The sequence below is a fragment of the Mastigoproctus giganteus genome, chromosome 9 (assembly GCF_048544385.1).
Source record: "Mastigoproctus giganteus isolate SK-2022 chromosome 9, ASM4854438v1, whole genome shotgun sequence".
Classification (NCBI taxonomy): Eukaryota; Metazoa; Arthropoda; class Arachnida; order Uropygi; family Thelyphonidae; genus Mastigoproctus; species Mastigoproctus giganteus.
The window spans coordinates 129068516-129089382 of NC_143583.1; the positions used below are offsets into that span (position 1 = coordinate 129068516).

General features: G+C 37.6%; 1 protein-coding gene across 2 annotated transcripts in view; it reads right to left on the minus strand.

Annotated features, from left to right (window-relative positions):
- Positions 1–20867, minus strand: part of LOC150080723 (uncharacterized) — a 143834-nt gene that overhangs the window by 9054 nt on the left and 113913 nt on the right. Inside the window, exon 2 of one of the 2 annotated variants that reach the window (XM_090381887.1) lies at positions 3159–3407. In XM_090381887.1, the coding sequence (XP_090238013.1) occupies positions 3159–3342 (184 nt within the window). In that variant the 5' untranslated portion in view covers positions 3343–3407. The remainder of the gene's footprint in view (positions 1–3158; positions 3408–20867) is intronic. The other variant, XM_090381888.1, reaches the window with a different exon arrangement.

Sequence of the window (20867 nt, forward strand, 5' to 3'; positions counted from 1 at the left end):
AAAAAACGAGTTTCTGGAGGAGGAAAACCATATCCTATAAACATTTTTCACACATTTTCTTTCTTCCTTCTTTAAAAACTTTACAACGGAAGCACGATGATCAGTTCTGATTACATTTGAACCCCACAATCTTAAATATTGGATGATCGCCGGTGACATCTATCGGATTCTTCACGAGCTAAGTCATATTGTGCATTAGCAATTCACAAAGAGTCTTGTGTACGAGTAGGAGGGAAATTAGATTTAGAGGTGCCTATTGCAGAAATAGGAGCGAGGATGTATCTTTGACTGAAAGAGCGCTTGAAGTTTTTTTTTTTTTTTACTGCTTAGTGTAAAAAGTCGGAGGAAGCATTGGTATTCCAAACAACTATTGTGGGTCATTTGTAAAAGATGCCTTCGACAGGATGGTTGTCTTATTTTGGTAAGACAATACTACACGCGATATTCTATGCCGCATATTTGGCTTCTTAAAAATTCCATCTTTATCTTCGTCTTGGACCCATGTCAGGTTATTGTTTTTGTGTCAAAGCAGCTAAAGCTACGAGACATCAATGTATTGTGACTGCAAACTACGTGTCATTTATAGTTGGATTTGCATATTTTGTTGGATAAAAAAGACTCCAAATTTTAGGGTGAAAATGGAGCAGCTATAACCCGGGGCCGACTAACTTGGCCACAGTGCAAAAGAAAGCCAATAAAAATTCCTTCCGCTTGATGGATTTCAAACCACCCAGTGTTGGAGGTTGGTTGTTGTAGGGGTCTTTTAGGCGCATCAATCAGCAACTTAAGCCATATTGCCCATGTTCTGTGATCGATTTTCTGTTTGTTGGACGAAAAACCCGAGTTTCAGGGAGAAAAAGCCATATTACCCTCGCCTGAGACCGATTAACTCTGCCACGTTGTGAAAAAAAAAATCCATAAAAAGTCCTCGCGTCATATACGGGATTGGAACTCAGGTCTTTTCAAACCTTGTGGGGGAGGACGATGATTATACCAACTGTGTTACCCGTGAGGGCCGATTTTTTCAACTTGCGACAACGGCTAACTTAGACATCTTGAAGAAGGTGTCAGTAAGACCCTTGCTTAAGTGAAGGAATTCAAAGCCAATTGACTTACTCTTAATACAGGAATTTAAAAAAAAATGTAATACATGCACAAATACAATACTGATTGTTTTCGGTTATCAATTGCACCTCCACTCACAATTCATGCTTATTTAAGCATGAATTGTGTTGCTGACCAAAATTTGAGCGTTGAAATTTGGAAAATACCACAAATTACTGATTAGTTGTTGAAATTAAGATTTTCATGAGTAATCACGAAATCTGTGATCGATTTTCTTTTCCCCTTTTGATAAAATATTCAACATTTTATCTGCATATTCTTATTTATTATTTTCTGCGCATTGAAAACTGTATAGATACCCATTATTTTTTAAAATCCAAAGAGCAGAGCTCCACAACTGTTCAGAATCGGACACAAAGTTATGTGACTTATTTTTCAAAATGATCAACTTGCACCTTTTTTTTTTTTTGGGTGCAAATTCCAAGTATCTAATTCCAGGGCATTTCAAAAATTCGTGCAAAAATTATGAGACCATTCTAGAGTTCAAAATAAAAGAAAAAGTCACGTAACGATTCTTAACTGCTACGGAGCTATCGCTCTTTGAATTTCAAAATGACCATGGAGTACTGAGTAGCGAAAATTATTAATAATAATAAACATAGAAATAAGAAGACGCATATCTAATGTGAATAAGAATTTTATTAGGTAGGTGTCTGCTTATTCTTATTATTTTTTATCTCATTCAAAACTCCATAACTATTTTTTTTCAAATTTAACGATAGTTCACACAGCTTAATAATAATGATTGCTGGAATTACATTAAATCATACAAATTAGTGTGATTTTACTGAATTTTAATATAATGTAATTTTTAATGGCTTGACAAATCGTTCTAACAAAGCGAAGTATAAAATTTCATAAAAATCCATCCACTAGGGGGCCGAGTTATTACATGCGGACGGACGAACTGGCATGGTTAAAGACAATAGGCACGTTATGTATATATGCTAACGCTCCTAAAATGGTTACGTGCACATAACCATTTTTCATTATTTTAGTTAATTATTCGACACATTGTATGAATTAAAAGTGTACAATTGTGGTAAGTTAGTAAAGCCCATATTGGCATCAACCTGATGTTACAATTTTGTTACTGGCTGCTGTAATGGGCTATACCAATTGGAGGTTGCTCTCTTGTAGCAGGGTGGTTTTGAGAGTATTCTTGTAGAGTATTTTATACTTGAAGATGCTGATAGCGAGCATCTTCAAGTAGAAAAGAGTGTATGTAGGAGTATTTAGGTGGAAAACTTTTATCTTTGATTTTATGACTACACTTCTTGGCATTTTATTAAGATTATAATGGTTTGGGGTATGCAACAATCTATTCAAAAATATGTAGATCAAAGAGGTCACATGGAGCGTTAAACACTATAGAGACTTGATTAGTGAGCAAATCTGTTCACCGGCAATGTGGGAACGGATAGGATCTCACAGACTTTCAAAGAGGTATGACTGATGGTGCTCATTTAGCAGGTGCTACAGCGAAGAGGACACTTGCACTTCTTGAGTCTTCAAAAGCTAGTGTAGGGTTCCATGAACTCCAGAGCATATGTGACTATAGCTGTGGTGAGGTACTTGGAAATTTTGTAAGTCTACTGCTATGGACTTTCAAGGTGCAATCATCCACCGCACTAAATCTGTGAAAAAGTGGTTTGAGGAAGAATCCAAGTATCTTCCCTGGCCAGCCTAATGCCGCTGATCGTCGGTGGGATAAACTGGGAACGTTTATTCGTTAGCACGATCCTCTGCTCACGTCACCCCAAGGATCGAGGACTGTTTCGTTAAATGAACCGTCCAATTTTGAAAATGAAAACAGTCATTCGGGCCAACGGCGATTCAACATGCTATTAGCTCATGGTCTTAATAAAGTGGCAAAGCAGTATTTAATCAGTTGACGTAGCCGAGTCATATCATGGCCACCCGAAAATTACCTCATCTACCCGTCTGTATTATGTATTATAAAGTCCATAAATTTAGCTCATTCTATTCTTTCTTCAAGAAGAAATTAAAGGCACCTTCAGAGGTGTACTTACCTACGTCTGCTACCAAACTGCCAGGTTCGAGATCCATGAGGAACTGCTTGACCCTTGGCCATGCCCGACAACGGCTATCCGTGAAATGTGGAGCTATCTGATCGTATACATCGTGCACGTAAGCTTTCTCCAGAGCCAAGGACCTGGCCTGTCTTTCATCCCGGCTATCGAACTCTTCTGGCATGACGGATTTGTCAGCACCTCCCAGACCGGACTACATGGTTGTTCTGTGGGAAAGGAATGGTTTTCCTGAATTTCAAAGAAGAAATGTCACAAATTTGAGATTAGTGCAGCAATACAAGACACTTAAAAACAAGAAATAGTTATTTAAATTATATTCGCGGATCAAAGAAACAAGGAATTCATTTTTCCCAAGAGACATAGTTTAGTGATATTTAAATTCAAGCGAAATAAATGCTCTTCGAGTTTTAAAATTACAGCGAAACTTCAACTCCAAACACAGTTTACTATAACATTCTGATCTGGCAAACAACACTTCATAGCTTCTGAACATCGTAATTGGGTTTTATCGGAGGAGCAGCAGAATTTTATGAGGTCTTCGTCGAAGTTAAAAACGCAAACTCGTAATCCTCTTTATTGTGGCAGTACAAAGTACGCCACATTAATCTATAACGAACCATCATTAAGCTGTACGTGACTGCCTTAACCTCTTTAGGACGCGCACACACACACATAAAAAAAGAAAAAGAAAAATTTCCGGTACTGCATCTTTGTGTCTCCAAGTGCCAGTAGCCGTATCAGTAGCCTACTTTTCTTCGATCGATCGTTTCCTCCCTTTTTCTCCGGATGTTGGTAATGCTGGGATCTGGTGGAAACTTCTGCACGGTTCCTTCAGATGCTGCGCAATCTTCAAAGATTCTGCTGTTGATTTCCGCATGCAAGAATCTCAAAAAACTAACAGAGTAACGTGACATTTATGTTGAGAATTATTTGGCTACTGTAGGATACCATTCAATGGAGAAATGATCTAAATTTGGAGTATTTATAGACCATAACTTTAGTCAGGAATGCAAAACATACATCTGACAGTCCTGCGATATTTAACGCCAGTCTCGGTCCGGTGACAAGTCAATGAGGGGTGGATGCTGCCAGCTGTAAGTTTTTTTCCTTTTTCCATTCGCGTTACTGATTTTTATAATTTTCCTACAAACAGACGGCGATTTTTACCAATATTGGAGACAAGATTTCCCGCTGTGACTGGAACTAGGCCAAGAATCCTTCAGCGAGTCTGCCCACTGTCTGAACATTTTGAAGGACATTCTAAATAATGAAATGACTGAAAACAACAAACAAAGAAGTGACAACAGAGTACAGGCGTACTTCAGGCTGCTTTTTACTGCATTGCTGTATTATTAAATAAGCTGGAACTCTCCTTTTCTTATACAGATATAATCTGCGTTTTTTTTAATGGCTGCCATTCCAACTACGTATACGATGCGGATTCTCTTCATCTTGTAACTGACGCCCTTAAAAAAAAATGAAGCACCAACTATCACATCCCTTTTAAAGTTCTGTCTGTTATTTCTATTGTTGGGTTTCTATTTTTTTATTTTATCAATTCAAACAGAATGCGTAAGGATTATACTCACGACCCTCTATCCATTCACCACTGAATAAATGGTAAAAAAAAATAAATAAAAATCCGATCACTTAAAATTTCAAGCACCACTAAATCTCCCTTTGATTGCTGGCGGTCTGCCAGACGGACTTCCGACCTGGATCTTATTTCGTAGCGGTGGAGGAGCTTTCTTTCCGTTCTTTACGACTGCCACGTTAACGGCGACTTTATTACAATAGAGGAAACCAAAAGGGATTACAAGGATTTGTGACCTCCATCTTCCATCCCCTTACAGCTCCTTCAGTAGGACGCGCTCTGAGGTCCTCCGATCGAATTCCCTTTGGTTTAGTACACCAGTTGCTTCATCGTTATTTCTAGGAATGGGGAAGACCAAGTAACTCTCCTTTTCTTGCATTTTGACACATCCTGCTCAGTCATCCCTCTTCGTAATAATCGAAAAACATAATTTACACATTCTGTTCAGTTATTAACGTACAGTTATTGTGCAGTTTTTGGGTATTGCATAAAGTGAAGAAATTTGTAGGACTCCTCTCACTATACTGCTCAACAAACTGCAATTTGGCCACGTGGAAAAGGGACATTTAATTATATTGCACATATAGTTAACACTCCACGTAATGCCATTTACAAACCCAATAACAATCTTTAGGGATCTTTAATTTCAAAATAATGACATTGCTAACGTCATACAAGGACACCGAATTGTCTTCGGGAGCTCACTATATAAGAGAAGTACCGTATTTTTCGGAGTACAAGATGAAATTTTTTCACAATGCAATGTTGCACTGCTGTTTTCGTTCCATTAAAGTTTTTACCTATAGTTTTCTCCATTAATCCCGAGTATCCCATCCTACCACTCTTCATCCTCTTTTGATACTAAGGAATTAAAATAAGGATACCATTAAAAAAATACTCCACGAGAAGGGTTCCAAGTTGGATGAATAGTGAAGTTGCCACATTGCTTGAGCAGAAAAAGGTGGCATGGAAAAGTTACAGAGCAATAAAAAGTACTGAAGCCTATAACAGCTACAAGGTGATGTGTAATAGAGCCACAGAAAAGGTTCGACAGGCAAAGGCAGTTTATGAGAAATCACTAGCAAACAGAGCAAAGAGGGGGGATAAAGAATTCTTCACATACATAAATGCCAAGAAGAGCAGGACAAACCAGATCGGACCTTTACGTAAGGGAAAGGGGATAGTAATAAATTCACCAGCTGCCGTTGCAGATGAACTCAACAGTTATTTTGCATCGATATTTACAAATGAAAAACCTTTTGTGGCAATGGGAAATTGTGGGAGCGAAGTTGAAAAATATGTAATTAATGATATTGAAATTTCGCAAGATTATTTAATGAAAAAACTTTCAAGCCTACAGACCAGTAAGGCTCCTGGAGTTGATGGAATATACCCTATAATCTTGAGAGAGGCGGCAAGCGAGTGCATTGAACCACTGAGGCTGGTTATGCGAGCATCACTAGACTCTGGGGAGATTCCCTTGGATTGGAAAAGTGCAAATGTATCTCCCATACATAAGGGTGGCTCTAAAAGTGAAGTGGGAAATTATCGACCTGTCAGTCTGACTTCAATAGTAGGGAAAATCATGGAGGCAATGATCAAGGGTGGAATTCAGGATCATTTGGATCGAATTGAAATTCTCAAGGATACTCAGCACGGTTTTCTAAAGGGAAAATCGTGTTTAACAAATCTGGTTTGCTATTTCGAAAGGGTCACTCACGAGCTGGATTTAGGGAATAATTTCGACATTGTTTATTTAGATTTCAGCAAAGCTTTTGACTCAGTCCCACATGAGCGGTTGCTTTATAAGCTGGAACAGGTTGGAATCACTGGGAAAATCCTTAGATGGATAGAAGGATGGCTTCAGGGCAGGAGGCAGAGGGTTGTGATAAATGGCTATTCCTCAGATTGGGTTGATGTAAGAAGTGGGGTTCCCCAAGGATCAGTATTAGGACCACTGTCGTTTTTAATTTTCATAAACGACATTGATGAAGGGATAGAGGGCGTGATGTCTAAATTTGCAGATGATGTTAAAATTGGTAGAGTAGTTAATGATCACTGTCAAGCTGAGCTTCTTCAGAGAGACCTAGATAGACTTCAGGAATGGTCAGAAAAATGGCAGCTATGCTTTAATCCAACAAAGTGTAAGGTATTACACCTGGGAAACAGTAATCCCAAAATAACTTATTCACTTGGTGGAGTTCAACTAAACCCAGTACTGGAGGAAAGGGACTTGGGTGTTACGATACGGTCAGACATGAAATTCTCTGAGCATTGTAAACAGGTTGCAAGGAAGGCCCATGGTGTCCTATCGATGATCTATCGAACTTTTTCAAGTAGAGATAGGGACGTGATAATCCCATTATATAAGGCTTACGTTAGACCACACTTGGAATACTGTGTTCAAGTATGGAGACCGCACCTAAAGAAAGACATCGAGCTTCTTGAAAGGGTGCAAAGAAGGGTAACTCGCCTGGTGAGATCGGCAAAAGGGCGTCCTTATGAAGAAAGACTTCGAATATGTGGGTTGCAGAGTTTGGAAACTAGACACCTTAGAGGAGATTTGATTGAGGTGTTTAAGGCTCTGAGAGGCATCAGTAAAATGAATGAGGACAAAATTTTCAAGATTATAAATGATGCTAGAACTAGGGGACATAAATTCAAGTTACGGGGGGAAATGTTTAGATTGGACTGCAGGAAGTTTTATTTTAGCCAGCGAGTTATAAATTACTGGAATAAGTTGCCTTCATGGGTGGTAGAGGCCGACAGTTTGGGGAAATTCAAAGGTCATCTGGATTGTACTTTCGGGTAAGGGAAGCGCATAGGATGATAGGATTAATTTCCTTTTTATTTATTTTTTTATTTCATTTTATTATTTTTATTTATTTATTAATTATTATTATTTATTTATTTATTAATTATTATTATTTATTTTTATTTATTATTATTATTTTTTTTTTTGGCTGGTGCAGCATAAGCCATAGGCTTTCTTGCACCATACGGCCGTTACTAATACTAATACTAATTTCCGACACAGTTTTCCATTGTGGCAACTGTACATTGTCAAATACATATTCATCTGCAGTTGGACTTTAATTTCTATTTAATTGTGTGTCACGACTACAGTATGATTTATTAACAGCAGGTGACACAACCGATAAATATACGATGTCTTTGACAGCAAACATTAACAGGGAGAGAGAGATTGAAGACACGCGCAGCTGTCGTTTATTACGGTTCTGTCTTCTCATAATATACTTGGAAATTTCATTAGCAATAGAAGGAATGATGGAGAGAAATCTTATAGCAATACTGTTTAAAATACAGCGAGTATATAAATAAAATTCTCTAGGAGATCCATTTAATAAATACTGCATTGTTTGCTTTTTTATGGCAGCCGATATAACAGTGCCCAGTTATCAATGGGCAGTGCAATTTTTATGGTGGTTTAACGTTACACAACTCTCTTACTTTTGACTACGTGTGTTGCTCCAAATATAAAGCAGATAAATTAATAAAAATATCAAAATAAACATCAACTAGAATGGATGTTAGCATTCTGTTTCGACATTTTATAATAACATTTGCCTATTTTGACACACACGCACGTACCTATTATCTCCTCCTCATACGTACAGACAACATACATGATATATGGATTACTAATGAGCCAACTGGAAGGGTTGTGCGGGGAAAATTGCGCATTCCTGGTCATTGTGGACATGGAACTGATAAGGACGACATACCGCAGAATATACGAGCCATTAGAGTAGCATTTAAAGCGGATATTACTTACAGCTTGCGTGATGCAACGAGGGAAAGGAGAGAATAAGGTTCTCCTTACATCGTTTGTTTCCATGCGGCGCATGCACAGATGTTCGCGGTCACGTGAAAACATCGCAGTCCAATGTACCAAAAATAGAAAAAGAAAGTAACATTATGCAGGTGTCACATATCTTATCAGAAACGCTTAAACTACCTGAACTGCAACAGAAACCTCAGTTGCCTTGACTACCAGACAGAAATAACGAAGGTATCTGCGAAGGCGATAATTTTTAGGTAAAGAGATGGGGAAATGAGGGCCAGAGAGAGAGAGAGAGAGAGAGAGAGAGAGAGAGAGAGAGAGAGAGAGAGAGAGAGAGAGTCATTAATATTCCCAGCTACTCATTTTTCTTCTCTTTAAGAGCAACTAGCAGCTTCTTTCTCTCTGCATTTTCCTATCAACACGAGATAAATAGCCTAACCATTATCAATAGACTAACTAAGCAGAAGCTGGGTTATGCGGAAAAGCGACCTTTACAGGGATAGCACTACTTATAGTTCAACTCATTAAAAGATGCTCTCCTCTGTGGTAGTGTAGTGGTTTTGCCACTTTTATTACTCATTTGAAGAGGTTTGAGTTTGAATCCCGTCAGAGATTTGAGGAATTCTTAAAGGCCTCTTCAATCGGGGCTGCAGTTAGCCGATCTGAGGTGGAGGGAGTAGGATATTATACTCTCCTGTGGATTATTCCGGGTTTTCTGCTTTCACATCATGCAAATCGGCAGGAGAACACGGATTAATTGTTGGGAGTATTCACAGGGAATGTTATTTAACAAATATTCTTCTGAGATCGATTAAGTACATTCCCGATTCAAGAGGTCTAAGAATTTCTCTAGTTTCCATCAGGATTAGAAACCATACCTCTAGAAAGAAGTTGTAACGGACCTTCGTCTTGATATTTAATGGGTATTATAAAAAAAAACACTGCCTACCTCATCCGTCCATCCTCTATAATAATAATAATGTCTAATTGTTTCTTAAATTTATTCAAAGTGCCCACTTCCACAACACCAGGGTTTGTTCCAATAATCAATTACTCTCTGGCTGAAAGAAAAATTTTACACATCTGTCCTTCAACCATCCTTTTTCACTTGTTGAAAATTATCTCTCTAACAAAAGAGGAAAAACTTTCCAAGCAGATTGATTGCTTACTGTTTAAGTCAATGACCAAAATATCCAAGAATCGAGAGTGTTTTTGGCAAACAATATGTAAATTGGCAAATTACAAAAATGCGCTTGTCATCAGCAAATGACTACCAGACACAAAATTGAAACATTTAAATTATATTTATTAAAATTAGAGTAATTTTTTAACATAATATACAATGTGAAAAAGTGGTAAACACTGTTGGCTCTCTCTCTCTTCAATCCTTGAGATAAAATTTGAAGGAATAGACGTCGAAGTTGGTAAAACAATAGAATTTCCAAATGGCATTGCTAGATTACTATACAATTGCCTAGATTGTTTTCTGCTACCCACCTGAGAGAGTTCTCTTTATTTCTGTTGCTTCTCGGTTTTCTTGAACGTGACGCAGAAGATTATCTCCTTCTCCTTTCCTTGTACCTAGAGCACAAATGTCTCGCTCACATTTTCTTCTCTTTCCTTGTGCTCCTTAATTTTCTTTCCTTATTCACTAAATGAATTTTCTTCCTTTCAAAACTCACTGTTGTAAGTTTACAAAGGAACACTTTCGATCTGCTTTTCTTTCCTTTTTTCGGATATTGTGTTCATTAGAAATGATCCCTGAAGAAATCACTAACGAGGATCGATGACTGAAGAATTTCAGACTACTTTAGAACCGAAAGTGTACTAGCTGAACCACATTCAGTCCTTGTGGTTCCACCCCCGCAAATTCCTGTCATATATCACCAATTTTCGGTACCGTCCTGTACACTCTGTACTCAAATCCATACTACTATGTACTTTGCTTAACTCGCTGAAAAAATGTGTACAACTGTCTTCACTTCTTCCAATAACACAGGGTACTTTTGGAACGACAACTCATATTCCAATTCTTTGACAAATTAATGTCTTCCATCGAAATCTTTATTTTTTTCCACTGATTTAATATTTGATTTTATTAGCCTTATAATTTTAATCTTATCATGTGAAGTCTTCGGGCCCAAACTTTCCTGTTCTCGGGCCCAATTATTCTAAGGCTGATTGATCTCTTTTTTCTGGGGAACTTTACCCGTCTTCCTAAAATGGCTAACTAATTGTTTACGTTTATTTCGCTCTATTTTGATCCCCCGCTAATAACTGTATTCTTAGACACAACAGATCAATTTATCTTTGCAATCTCACATTCCCCTCTGGGTTAATAACTGCCATAACCATAGGTCATCATATACGCGCGTTGATCAATAGAATTAATGCAAACGCATGACACCCAATTGGGCACATTAAATCACAATACAGGATGACAGGTTAATTCACTGGGAGAATTGCAATCATGGATCTGGTCATTGTGCTGCTGAATTCATCGTAGTTGTTGACTGCAGATATACCTCCGTTCAGATTCTATTCGAGGTGATGAAGGGTATTCACCTTAACTGTATACTGAATTAATATTTACTTTAAAAATAAAAATTCTGAGTTAATCCATTGCTAGATTTATCTTCCTGTGAAAAATATTAGTAGCATTGTCAGCATTATAGCGCAAGGAAGTCACCGGCTTTTGTTGCACCAACCAAAAAAATAATAAAATAAATAAATAAAAACAATAATAAATAAATAAATGGCCATACATTAGATAAAAACTTCTTTACAAAAATAATTCACCTCCTTATAAAATTTATAAATAAATAAGCTAAGTAAGTTTTACTTTTCACGCACGTAGTTATCCAACTGATCTTGGAATTTCCCCCAGCTGTCAGCCTTAACTACCCATGGAGGAAACTTATGAGACGACAAGAATGAGACAAGCTGAATACACTGATAACCTTTTTTCAGTATTTAGAAATTATTTTTGTAATAGAAAAATAATCATAAAGATTAGTTTTACTGAGATCAGCCGTGAAGCGAATCCGGGGACGCCCTCAAGGCTCCAGGGTTGGCCCCTTTGCTTGGAATTTGGTTCTTGATGAATTTTTGAATATGAACTTTGAAGATTCGGATTTCATAGCCTATGCTGATGACTTAGCCATTTTGTTATATGGAAATTCGAAATCCATGATTGACTCGCGAGTCAAACTTGCTCTTGAGAAATTATTTAACTGGAGTAAGAAGAATAAACTGCAATTTTCTACAATTAAAACTGTGCAAATGCTCTTGAAAATGCTAATGGAGTCTCTCTGAGGTATGTGAATACCACTAGGTATTTGGAGTTGTTCATGGGGGAGCGGATGTTTTTCGCTGAGCATGTTAAATATTTGAAAAACAAGATCAAGCTTTTGTGTTCCAAGATTAGAAAAGTAGTTAGAACTGAAGGTATCAAAGGACGTGTATTTAACATGTTATATGAATGCGTATTTGTCCCCATAGTCACTTATGCTTCTGCTGTTTGGATACATAAAATCTCTAATTCTATCATAAAGAAGTATTTGCTTCAAGCTCAGCGATTCGTTCTCCTGTGTACAACCTGGGTCTGCCGTACAGTCTTCACGGAGACCTTGCAGGGTTGTTGTTGCAATGGGGCTTAGGAGCGTCAGCGACTAAGGCCATATTGCTCCATGCATAGTGTCTATAAATTACGTGTGTTCTGTGGTCAATTTTCTTGTTGCTGGAGGAAAAATTCGAGTTTCCGGGAATAAAAACCATGCTACCCTCGTCTGAGACCGACTAATTCAGCAACATTATGAAAAAGGACTATAAAAATTCTCACGTCATCGACTGGACTCGAACTCAGGTCTTTTCCACTCGGTGTGGGAAGGATGGTGATTTTACTAACTGTGCTACTCACGAGGGCTGCTTGCAGGAAAGCTTCCTGCAGATTTACTAATAATTCTGCACGGCATATTGTATTTTACCAGAGACAACATTAGAGTCATTATTGCTGGTACATCTTCATGCCCAGACAACGAAAGAGCTTGATAGAAGAATTGACGGATGTTTGACAGTCAAGGTGGGAGAGAAGTGATAAGGGCAGACAAATATTCGTATTTTTGCCCATTGTTGATATTATAGATTCTAAAAAGTAACCCTCACTGAAATATGGACTAAAGACTGCGATTTTATTGACCGGTCACGGGTTGGCCCTTAGATTATTCCAGCTTAGACTTAGTAAATCTGGGCTTTGCACATGTGGTTCTGAGGCAACATATGTACACATAATGCTTAGTTGTGAGAATTATGGTTCAATTTAGAAAGCTCACTTGGTGTTTTAGAAGAACGAAGATTATGGGTCATTTTCACGGGCCGACGTTTTTTTCTCCTACTTTAATGAATTTATTGATAAAGTTTTTAAAAGGAGGGCTATTTTAGGATAAGACATAGAGGAACCACTCTTCCCAGTGGCAGAGACGGAAACCTAATTCACGGGGGTGTGCGGGTGGTTTAAACCAATGTCTATCCCCTTTAGTCGGGGCTAAGTGGTATGCTTCCTTCGCTTTTAGTCCTGTTAGATTGTGATTTTTTCCCTCTCACACTTTATATTCTCACAACAGCTTTTGAATTGTACTGATACAAGAGTTACTGTCCACGGATGGACTTTGGTGGGTTGTAGGATTACGTCTCTGTATCTGCAAATTTTGACATCAAGCTCTCTATTCCTTCGTTGATGTCATTTAAGAAAAAAGTCACCGAGTACAACTTAACAGCTAATGTCACGAGGTCTTCCTTAAAATCATAATGGCATCATAATATAAAATTACTTTTATGTTATAATGGTAACATAGCTACACCAAGAAAGTTTGCGAATATGACCACAAAATCCTGTCTCTTTTCGCTCTGGTAAATTAAATGCAAATAAATTTACAAACGTATTTTAATTATATCTTTTATTGCAGAATTTTATTTATTTGAAATCAAGACGTGAACAAACTCTATCACTACAGTATCTGAAATCTGTTGTTACATATATATTTCAGGAAATTGCCTGTCTTGCTCAAATATTGGAGAGCTGGTTTTTGTCTTTCAGAGCCTGGATCGTAATATAATAACATTCGTTACGGAATATTTTGCTTTTTCCCCCTCTGGTCCCATTGGTGCACACTCGAGCAATACTTCCGCAACCTAACCTAATCTAATCTACTAGATTTCTTTTCTGCGGTACCAAAACATTTGTCTTACTGTATTTGGTCAATGCTTTAACAGAAATCCTTCTGGAATTTTTATTCAACGTGGCATCACTTTCTCCTTCATAAGAATGTTGTGTTTAGAGCTAGAAGCTGTCTTATTAATAATGAAATAATCTCTTAATTCGATTAAATTTTCAGTAACAGTTCGTTAAAATATAAACGGCTTGAATTAATTTAAAAATAACCGTAAAATTATTTTAAATAATGCGAAATAATTGAAAATAGTTTCAAACAAAATAATTTTAAACAGTTTAAAATAATTGCAGAGTTGCTCTCAACAGACCGGTAAGATTCTTTACTAGACCAGGGGCTGGTTAGAAGATATCAAGCACAGGACAGTCATAACCGGAAACTCTTAAGAGTGTAGTAAGTGTGCCCTCGTGGGTAATGCATTTGGTATAGCCACCGTCCTCCCCACACCGGTGGATAAGACCTGAATTCCAATCCCCTCAATGAAAAGACGAATTTTTATGGGTCTTTCCCACAACCAGGCTGAGTTAATTGGTCTCAGGAGAAGAAGTGTGGTTTTTTCATCCGGAAATAAGCAGATCGATCCAAAAGACACAATTTACAAACATATTGTATACTGCGCAACATGGCCTAAGTTGCTGATTCGCTTAAAACGCTATAACGACGAACCAACCAACCGTAGCAAGTAGAGTCTCTCAGGGATAAGGTTTGGACCTTCCCAGTTTCTGATTTTCTTTAATGATTTTGGAGAAGGAGTATAGGGAATGTTTTCAAAATTTTCTGATAATCTGAGAGTAGGAAGAATGGCCATAATGCTTAAAAATGGCTTGGATCTGTTGCAAATATGGTCAAAAAATTGCAACTACAATGAATGATAATTAAAGCGAATCCCAAATAAATTAAAAATTTAGTATTTTTTAGATAAAACACGGTGGCACAGGTGGAATATGTTCCTGCATTAAACTCCGCGCTATTTCACTTCTAAAAAACACAATTGAAAATCTCGCTACATCTAAACATTATTCTGTAATTTGAAAAAAAGATAAATTTCATGTATTTTCGCCAGTGAACGACGCCATAAATAAATCTCTTATATTCATCATTTTTTATGAGCGTTACTCGAAGATTTTCACAATTACCTCTCTTGTATTGCTAAGTTGATAGAAACGAGCTCCATCTAAGTTACCAAGCGTCAGCTATTTCAAAAAACGCGTTATATTTATTCTTATACGAATGTTTTCTTCTTTCTTCGTACTGCGATTATTTTTAAGAATTCATTTTATCGCCTCCCTTCACTTTCTCTGTCTGAAGGGTAACTACATCTTACAGTGATAACTTTTACCATCCCAAGGCAGTTGTTTTTGGTATGATTTAGAGAGCACAGATTCTTCAATTGTTGGTAGAATTGCTGTTCCACTCCAAAAGCGCAGTACGATAGCTTCGAGGAATATTGGGCGATATATATGCACGCGGCAATGCTAGTCGTTGCTAAGCAACTGCTGTACGTTAAAACATCAATTATTTTGAAACGAGATAATGACACTTCTTGCTGTAAGTCAACCATTTGAAAAACCTAGCTTTCAATTCCTTGAAAACGTGGAGACCAAAGAAAAGAAAGGAGAATGTTGAACCGTGCTTATTAAATTTCTTCGGACTACGTTAAATTGTTTTTATGTCAGACTCGCTATTATTATTTTATTTTAAACGCTGCCAGATTTGTCTTGGATGGAAACACCACGAATATTTTAGTATTACAAAAATTTTGGGTATTGGAGAGCAGAGAAGTTTAAGTCAACAAATATCTTCTTTCATCTTCTCAACCCACGCATGGTACTAAGTACTATAGGTTCCATTATCTCTCGTGTTTGGGGTTTTCATAAAAAATAACAAAGAGAAAAATCTAAATAAAGTGGACTCGCCCATGAACTTTATTTCGTTTGTAGTCCCGAAGTCAAAAACATGGCGGAGTTAATTAGGATCCGAAAACAATGAGAATTCTAATTACACGCTGGATACGTGGAAGTAATTTCTCTCCTAAATCTTTTTATGATTTAAAGCATCGAAAGGTTAAACGATTTTCTCTCGGATCGATACTAAAAAGGTTATAAGAAAGGATAGGGTTGATGCGCCTAGTTCAATAATTTGTTCGAAATTCAATGGGGAAAAAAATTAGAAAGATTTGTTTGGAAATCTACTCGTGAATTGTTGGTTATTGAACACCATGCTAAATAGAAACAGCTGATATATTATCTTTAACGAGCCATTACTTATACTAGAAAGAATGTAGATGTTACTCACCCTTATGCACGACTGCCAAAGGCTAAACTCTAACAAAGTTCCAGCATATTTGAATGTCTATATGTATACGTATTGTGCTTAAATATGATGTGAGACACTTGTGAAATTCAGAGGAATAACCCCTGGGATATCTGTTTAAACGGATAACGTCTACTATTTCCATTTGCAGCGAAATCATGCAATTAAAAATGAACATCTGTTGCACAACTGCCAACCTTGAAATACGTAGGTCGTATTGATAGTACAATTGACGGCATCGTGTCGTGGTTTATAAAAATAGTCAATGTTTGCCGTACCACATCGCAGGGGTGACCCAGCTTTTAGTACGAGATTGTGCGATACGAAAATCAATATGGTACCCAAATACAACAACAAAAAATCTATCTAAAATTTATGCTTAAAGAAAACTGAACATTTTATCTAGCGGTTGAGGAAATTAACGTGTTTGACACACGTTGGTAGGGCTCACTCTTTAAACCTGACAGGGATACGATAAACCTTTTTCTGACTTTGCTTAAATGTCCTTTAAATTCCACCTTAAAATGAAATTTCTGCAAATAATTTTCTCAAGTTAAGAAAGTTTAACCGCTCTCCACCTGAGAAATATTTTCAGAAGATGAATTGAGAAGTGAAGACCAGCGGTGAACTGCGCTGATAAGTTATCAGCCAAATTGAAACGCGTAACTGCTTGTCAACTGTAGCTAAGGCCTTTCAAGAAATCACAATTTATTCCAAAAATCTGAAATATTGTTCAGTTTATAACTATTTTTTGTCAAGGAAACACAAAGGTGTGTTTCCATGACAAAAAGTTTTGAAAACAGGGTATATAAGATGTATTAGAAAATTGTAGAATAGAAAAGAAATTGTATATAGTTTATAAAATTTTATTTTTTGTTGGTAGATGGAAGAAGAATGAATATCCAGCAAATCGATCATCGTTGTAATCAAATTTTTGATCAAAGAGGGCAGAAATGCTAAGGAAATCCATGAAAGAACGATTAGAGTTCTGGGAGATATCACCAGTTATACTACTGTTGCGAAATGGTTAGCTGAGTTCAAAAGAGAGCGAGGATAATCTGAGGTCCAATCGGCCATCTGAAGCAATCGATTCTGAAACATTTGCCACCGTTGAAGAAAAAAAATTAGAAAACAGAAAAAATTAAAGTATCTGAACTTGAAAAAGTACTTAATATTTCCTCTGGAAGCATATAATAACGCTAGCATTTGGGAATGTCCAAAGTTTATGCAAAATGGAAACCTTTCCATTCATGACAAACATCAGAGGACAGAGTCATCAAAAGAGAATTTAAAATTAATCCTTGCTAATCCACACAGATTTTTATCCATTTGGTGACTGATGATAAAACTTGCAACATTTGTATAATCTTTAATCCAAATTATGAACCACAAGGGATCTCCAACCCTGAAAAAGTTTCAAACCCAACCATCAGCTGGGAAAGTATTGGCCTAAGATTTCTAAGGACAACAAAAGGATTGTTGATAATTGATTATCTTGCATCTAAAACCAAAATAGCGGGAGAACATTATGTCAGCCTTATAACAACATTAACAGCTACAACTTAGATAAGTTGGGTCATCGAGTTTTATTTCTCCATAACAATACACCCGTGCAAAAAGCATTGCACTATACAGCTGAGAACTGGTCCCAAGTGAATATTATTTATTCAGAAACCTCTGAACAAATGTGTAGTTATCGTGAAGGGGGAATCTCACAAAGCCCTGAAAATATTATTATTTAAAAGTACTCTTAAGAAATGAAAAACATATTCAACAATCAGAAGACCCATTTCTTATCCTGGATATCTCCAGGAAAATAATACCCACAACTGGCAAGGACGTGCTGTAGTGAACTTGAATCGAAGCTGCTTTGTAACTTCGCCGATTCCAAGACCTAAACGAAAAATAAGGTCAGCGAAAACAAAAGATCCGGGATCATATTAGTTCCCACCACCTCATGCTAGCAAACACAACGATCATTCATCCCTGTGTGAAAACAAAGTTGACAGTATGACAGAAAAGTGAGGGGGTTGGAATAGAGGAAAGGAGGGGATGGTCACGAGATCATTCATTGTCCGAGTGTGCACGTCACGTGAATGTTTGAATTCCAGGAACATCGTTATCCCTTAGCCCAACTTTCTTGGCAGTTTGTATCAGTTGCCAAGGAAACCGGATACCTGTTGTTCGGACGATAACACTCGCATTTCCTCCAGCATTATTTCGCCTTAGACCACCGCATGGAGGAGGTCTGAATGAAGATAATGTCGGAGGAAATACAAACGATTCATTCCCCTTCCCATCATGCTTCGCGGCGATATATCTCAGAGAACCTTGCAAAAGTATTTCCATAATCACGTCGTGTTGACATCATTAAAGAAACCCACTTGGCGACGTTGTACGTATATACCTTTTCATACTCTTCCATCATCTTCGCATATCCTAATCCATCATCTCAAATTTCAATTTCAAATGCACTGCGCATGGATATCCTTTATTATACACACACCAGAATGTATTCGAATGTTTAATCATATATTAATAATTATTCAATTTTTAATTAAGAAAGAATTTGCATAATTAATATCAGAAACTTGTTTGTTCCGCTTAATAGCAGATGTATTAATATTTAACGCAAAACTTTTCAATCAAGATGGTGACTGAAAAGCTCCAAGACGAAGAAGGTACAAAATTAAGATGAACATGGAATAAAAATCAGGCTTACAGTTGCAGAAGAATGATGAATTCAACAAACAAGAATAACGCAGCTATTATAATTCGGACAGCCAATAATTTGCCGCAGTTCTGAAGACACAGATTGAGTAATGGATCTGGCACAGCCAATTCTAGTTAAATTTGAATAAAAGACCGAAGGAAGCACGATTTGGTGGTGACCTTCAACGGCAAATGTTTCCATGCCACAAATGAATGGAACAGAACGCGTCTAACATTACAGAAGCATCAATCATTAAAACTATTCGTTTTATTTCAAAGCAGGGACCGTAATGGAGATGGAATAAATTAGATGGGTTCGGGAACTTTATAGCGATGAGGTATGTCAATTAGAGAGAGGATGTGAAGCGTGATTTCATCGGTAATCATTATTTAAAGTGTTGCACAACAGCGTAAGGAAAGAAATTAGAAATAAGAGAAGCCATTTAGGTTAGAGCAGGTTGTCTTCTTCTTCTAGGACTTCAGTATTATAATCGAGTAGCTAAATATTCAAAATGTAACCGGTATTTGTATTAACAGGCATTATTATTCGCGTTGTTTATAACTTGCTATGACACAGTTTCAGCACGACACGCAAGAGCTAGTTTAGTTGAGCAAAACACCGATAGATGACGAGCGTCTTGCAGTAATTCATTTACCATCCTGAGAATCTAAGTAAACGCTGTCCATTTAACCAAACCTAAAAAAAAAAGGGACTGTAGTATAAAAACTTGCACGTGAATAATAAAATGGGAGACAAAAAAAGAACTGTCATTAAGCTAACGTAAATATAGTGAAATAGTAGGTAAGGAAGAACGTGTAGAACCTCTTGAACAGAAATAATTCACGTGAAAGTTTGACTCTTTTTTTTTTTTTTTTTTTTTTTCTTTTTAGGTGCCTTTGCAAATGTGATGCGCAAAGTGCTCATTGTCTGCAACATATGCGTCCGTCCGTCTGTGTATGTAACAACTCGACGCAGTATACGCATTGTTCAAGAAATTTGTATATTTATATAGTTCAGAAAGGTTTGGCTAACCATCCAAAATTTCATTAAAATTGGTCCAATAGAAATTCGATAAATAATCGATAAAGAAAAGTCGTATCGACACTGAATCTTTAGCATATATGCATGAGCCAAAACATTGGCTCATGCATATATGCACATACTCATGAGCCAAAACATTGGCTCATGAGTATGTGCTAAAGATTCAGTTGATTGACCACTCCTGTCTTTACGAGTGGATGCGCCCGTGCAATGGGGAAAAGGCAGGACCTGAACGGGGAATGATTTTTGGCGCTAGGAAGGTGGGACCAGCATCTCAGCAACTGAAAGCATTTTCGGCTGTTTGAGGGCCACCATAGTGAAGATGTGGCGAGAATTGGAAGACTGGAAAAGAGTCGCCTACTCTGATGAATCAAGGTTCGTTCCAGTTACATCATGCCGATGGATGGGTGCATATTCGACGGCGAAGACACAACCATCCAATGTGCAGGGAGACCACTATTGGTTGACCATCGAGGTGAACGGTAGTTGGCACGTGTTGTCCGGGACATCAGACGGCCAACGATCTATTAGTCAACAGTAGATTATAACCAGGATGCACAGAGAAACGTTTTCGATCACACCATCCAGTGGACAGACCTACGGAATAGGCGACCTGTTTATATTCCCACGTTGACTGACCGTCATCGACAACTGCACCGTTCTTCGATATTGGATGACTGGTGAAGAGTTGCCTGGTCTGATGAATTAAGGTTCCAGCTCCATCATGCCGAAGGACTGGTGCGTATTCGGCGGCGAGAAGGTAAACAGCTGCAACCAGACTGCACGGTTGGAAAAACAGGCCGGTGGTATAATGGTTTGGGGGTTGTTTTCATGGACTTCTCATCCCAATTGAACACACTCACCTGCAGATCCTACCTCGGCGTTGTTCCAGACCAAGGTTTACCTTACATGGTGACCAAGTATCCAGATGGTACTGGACTCTTTTCAACAACGCAACGTCCCGTGTCACAAAGCCCGTATGTGCAGCAATGGT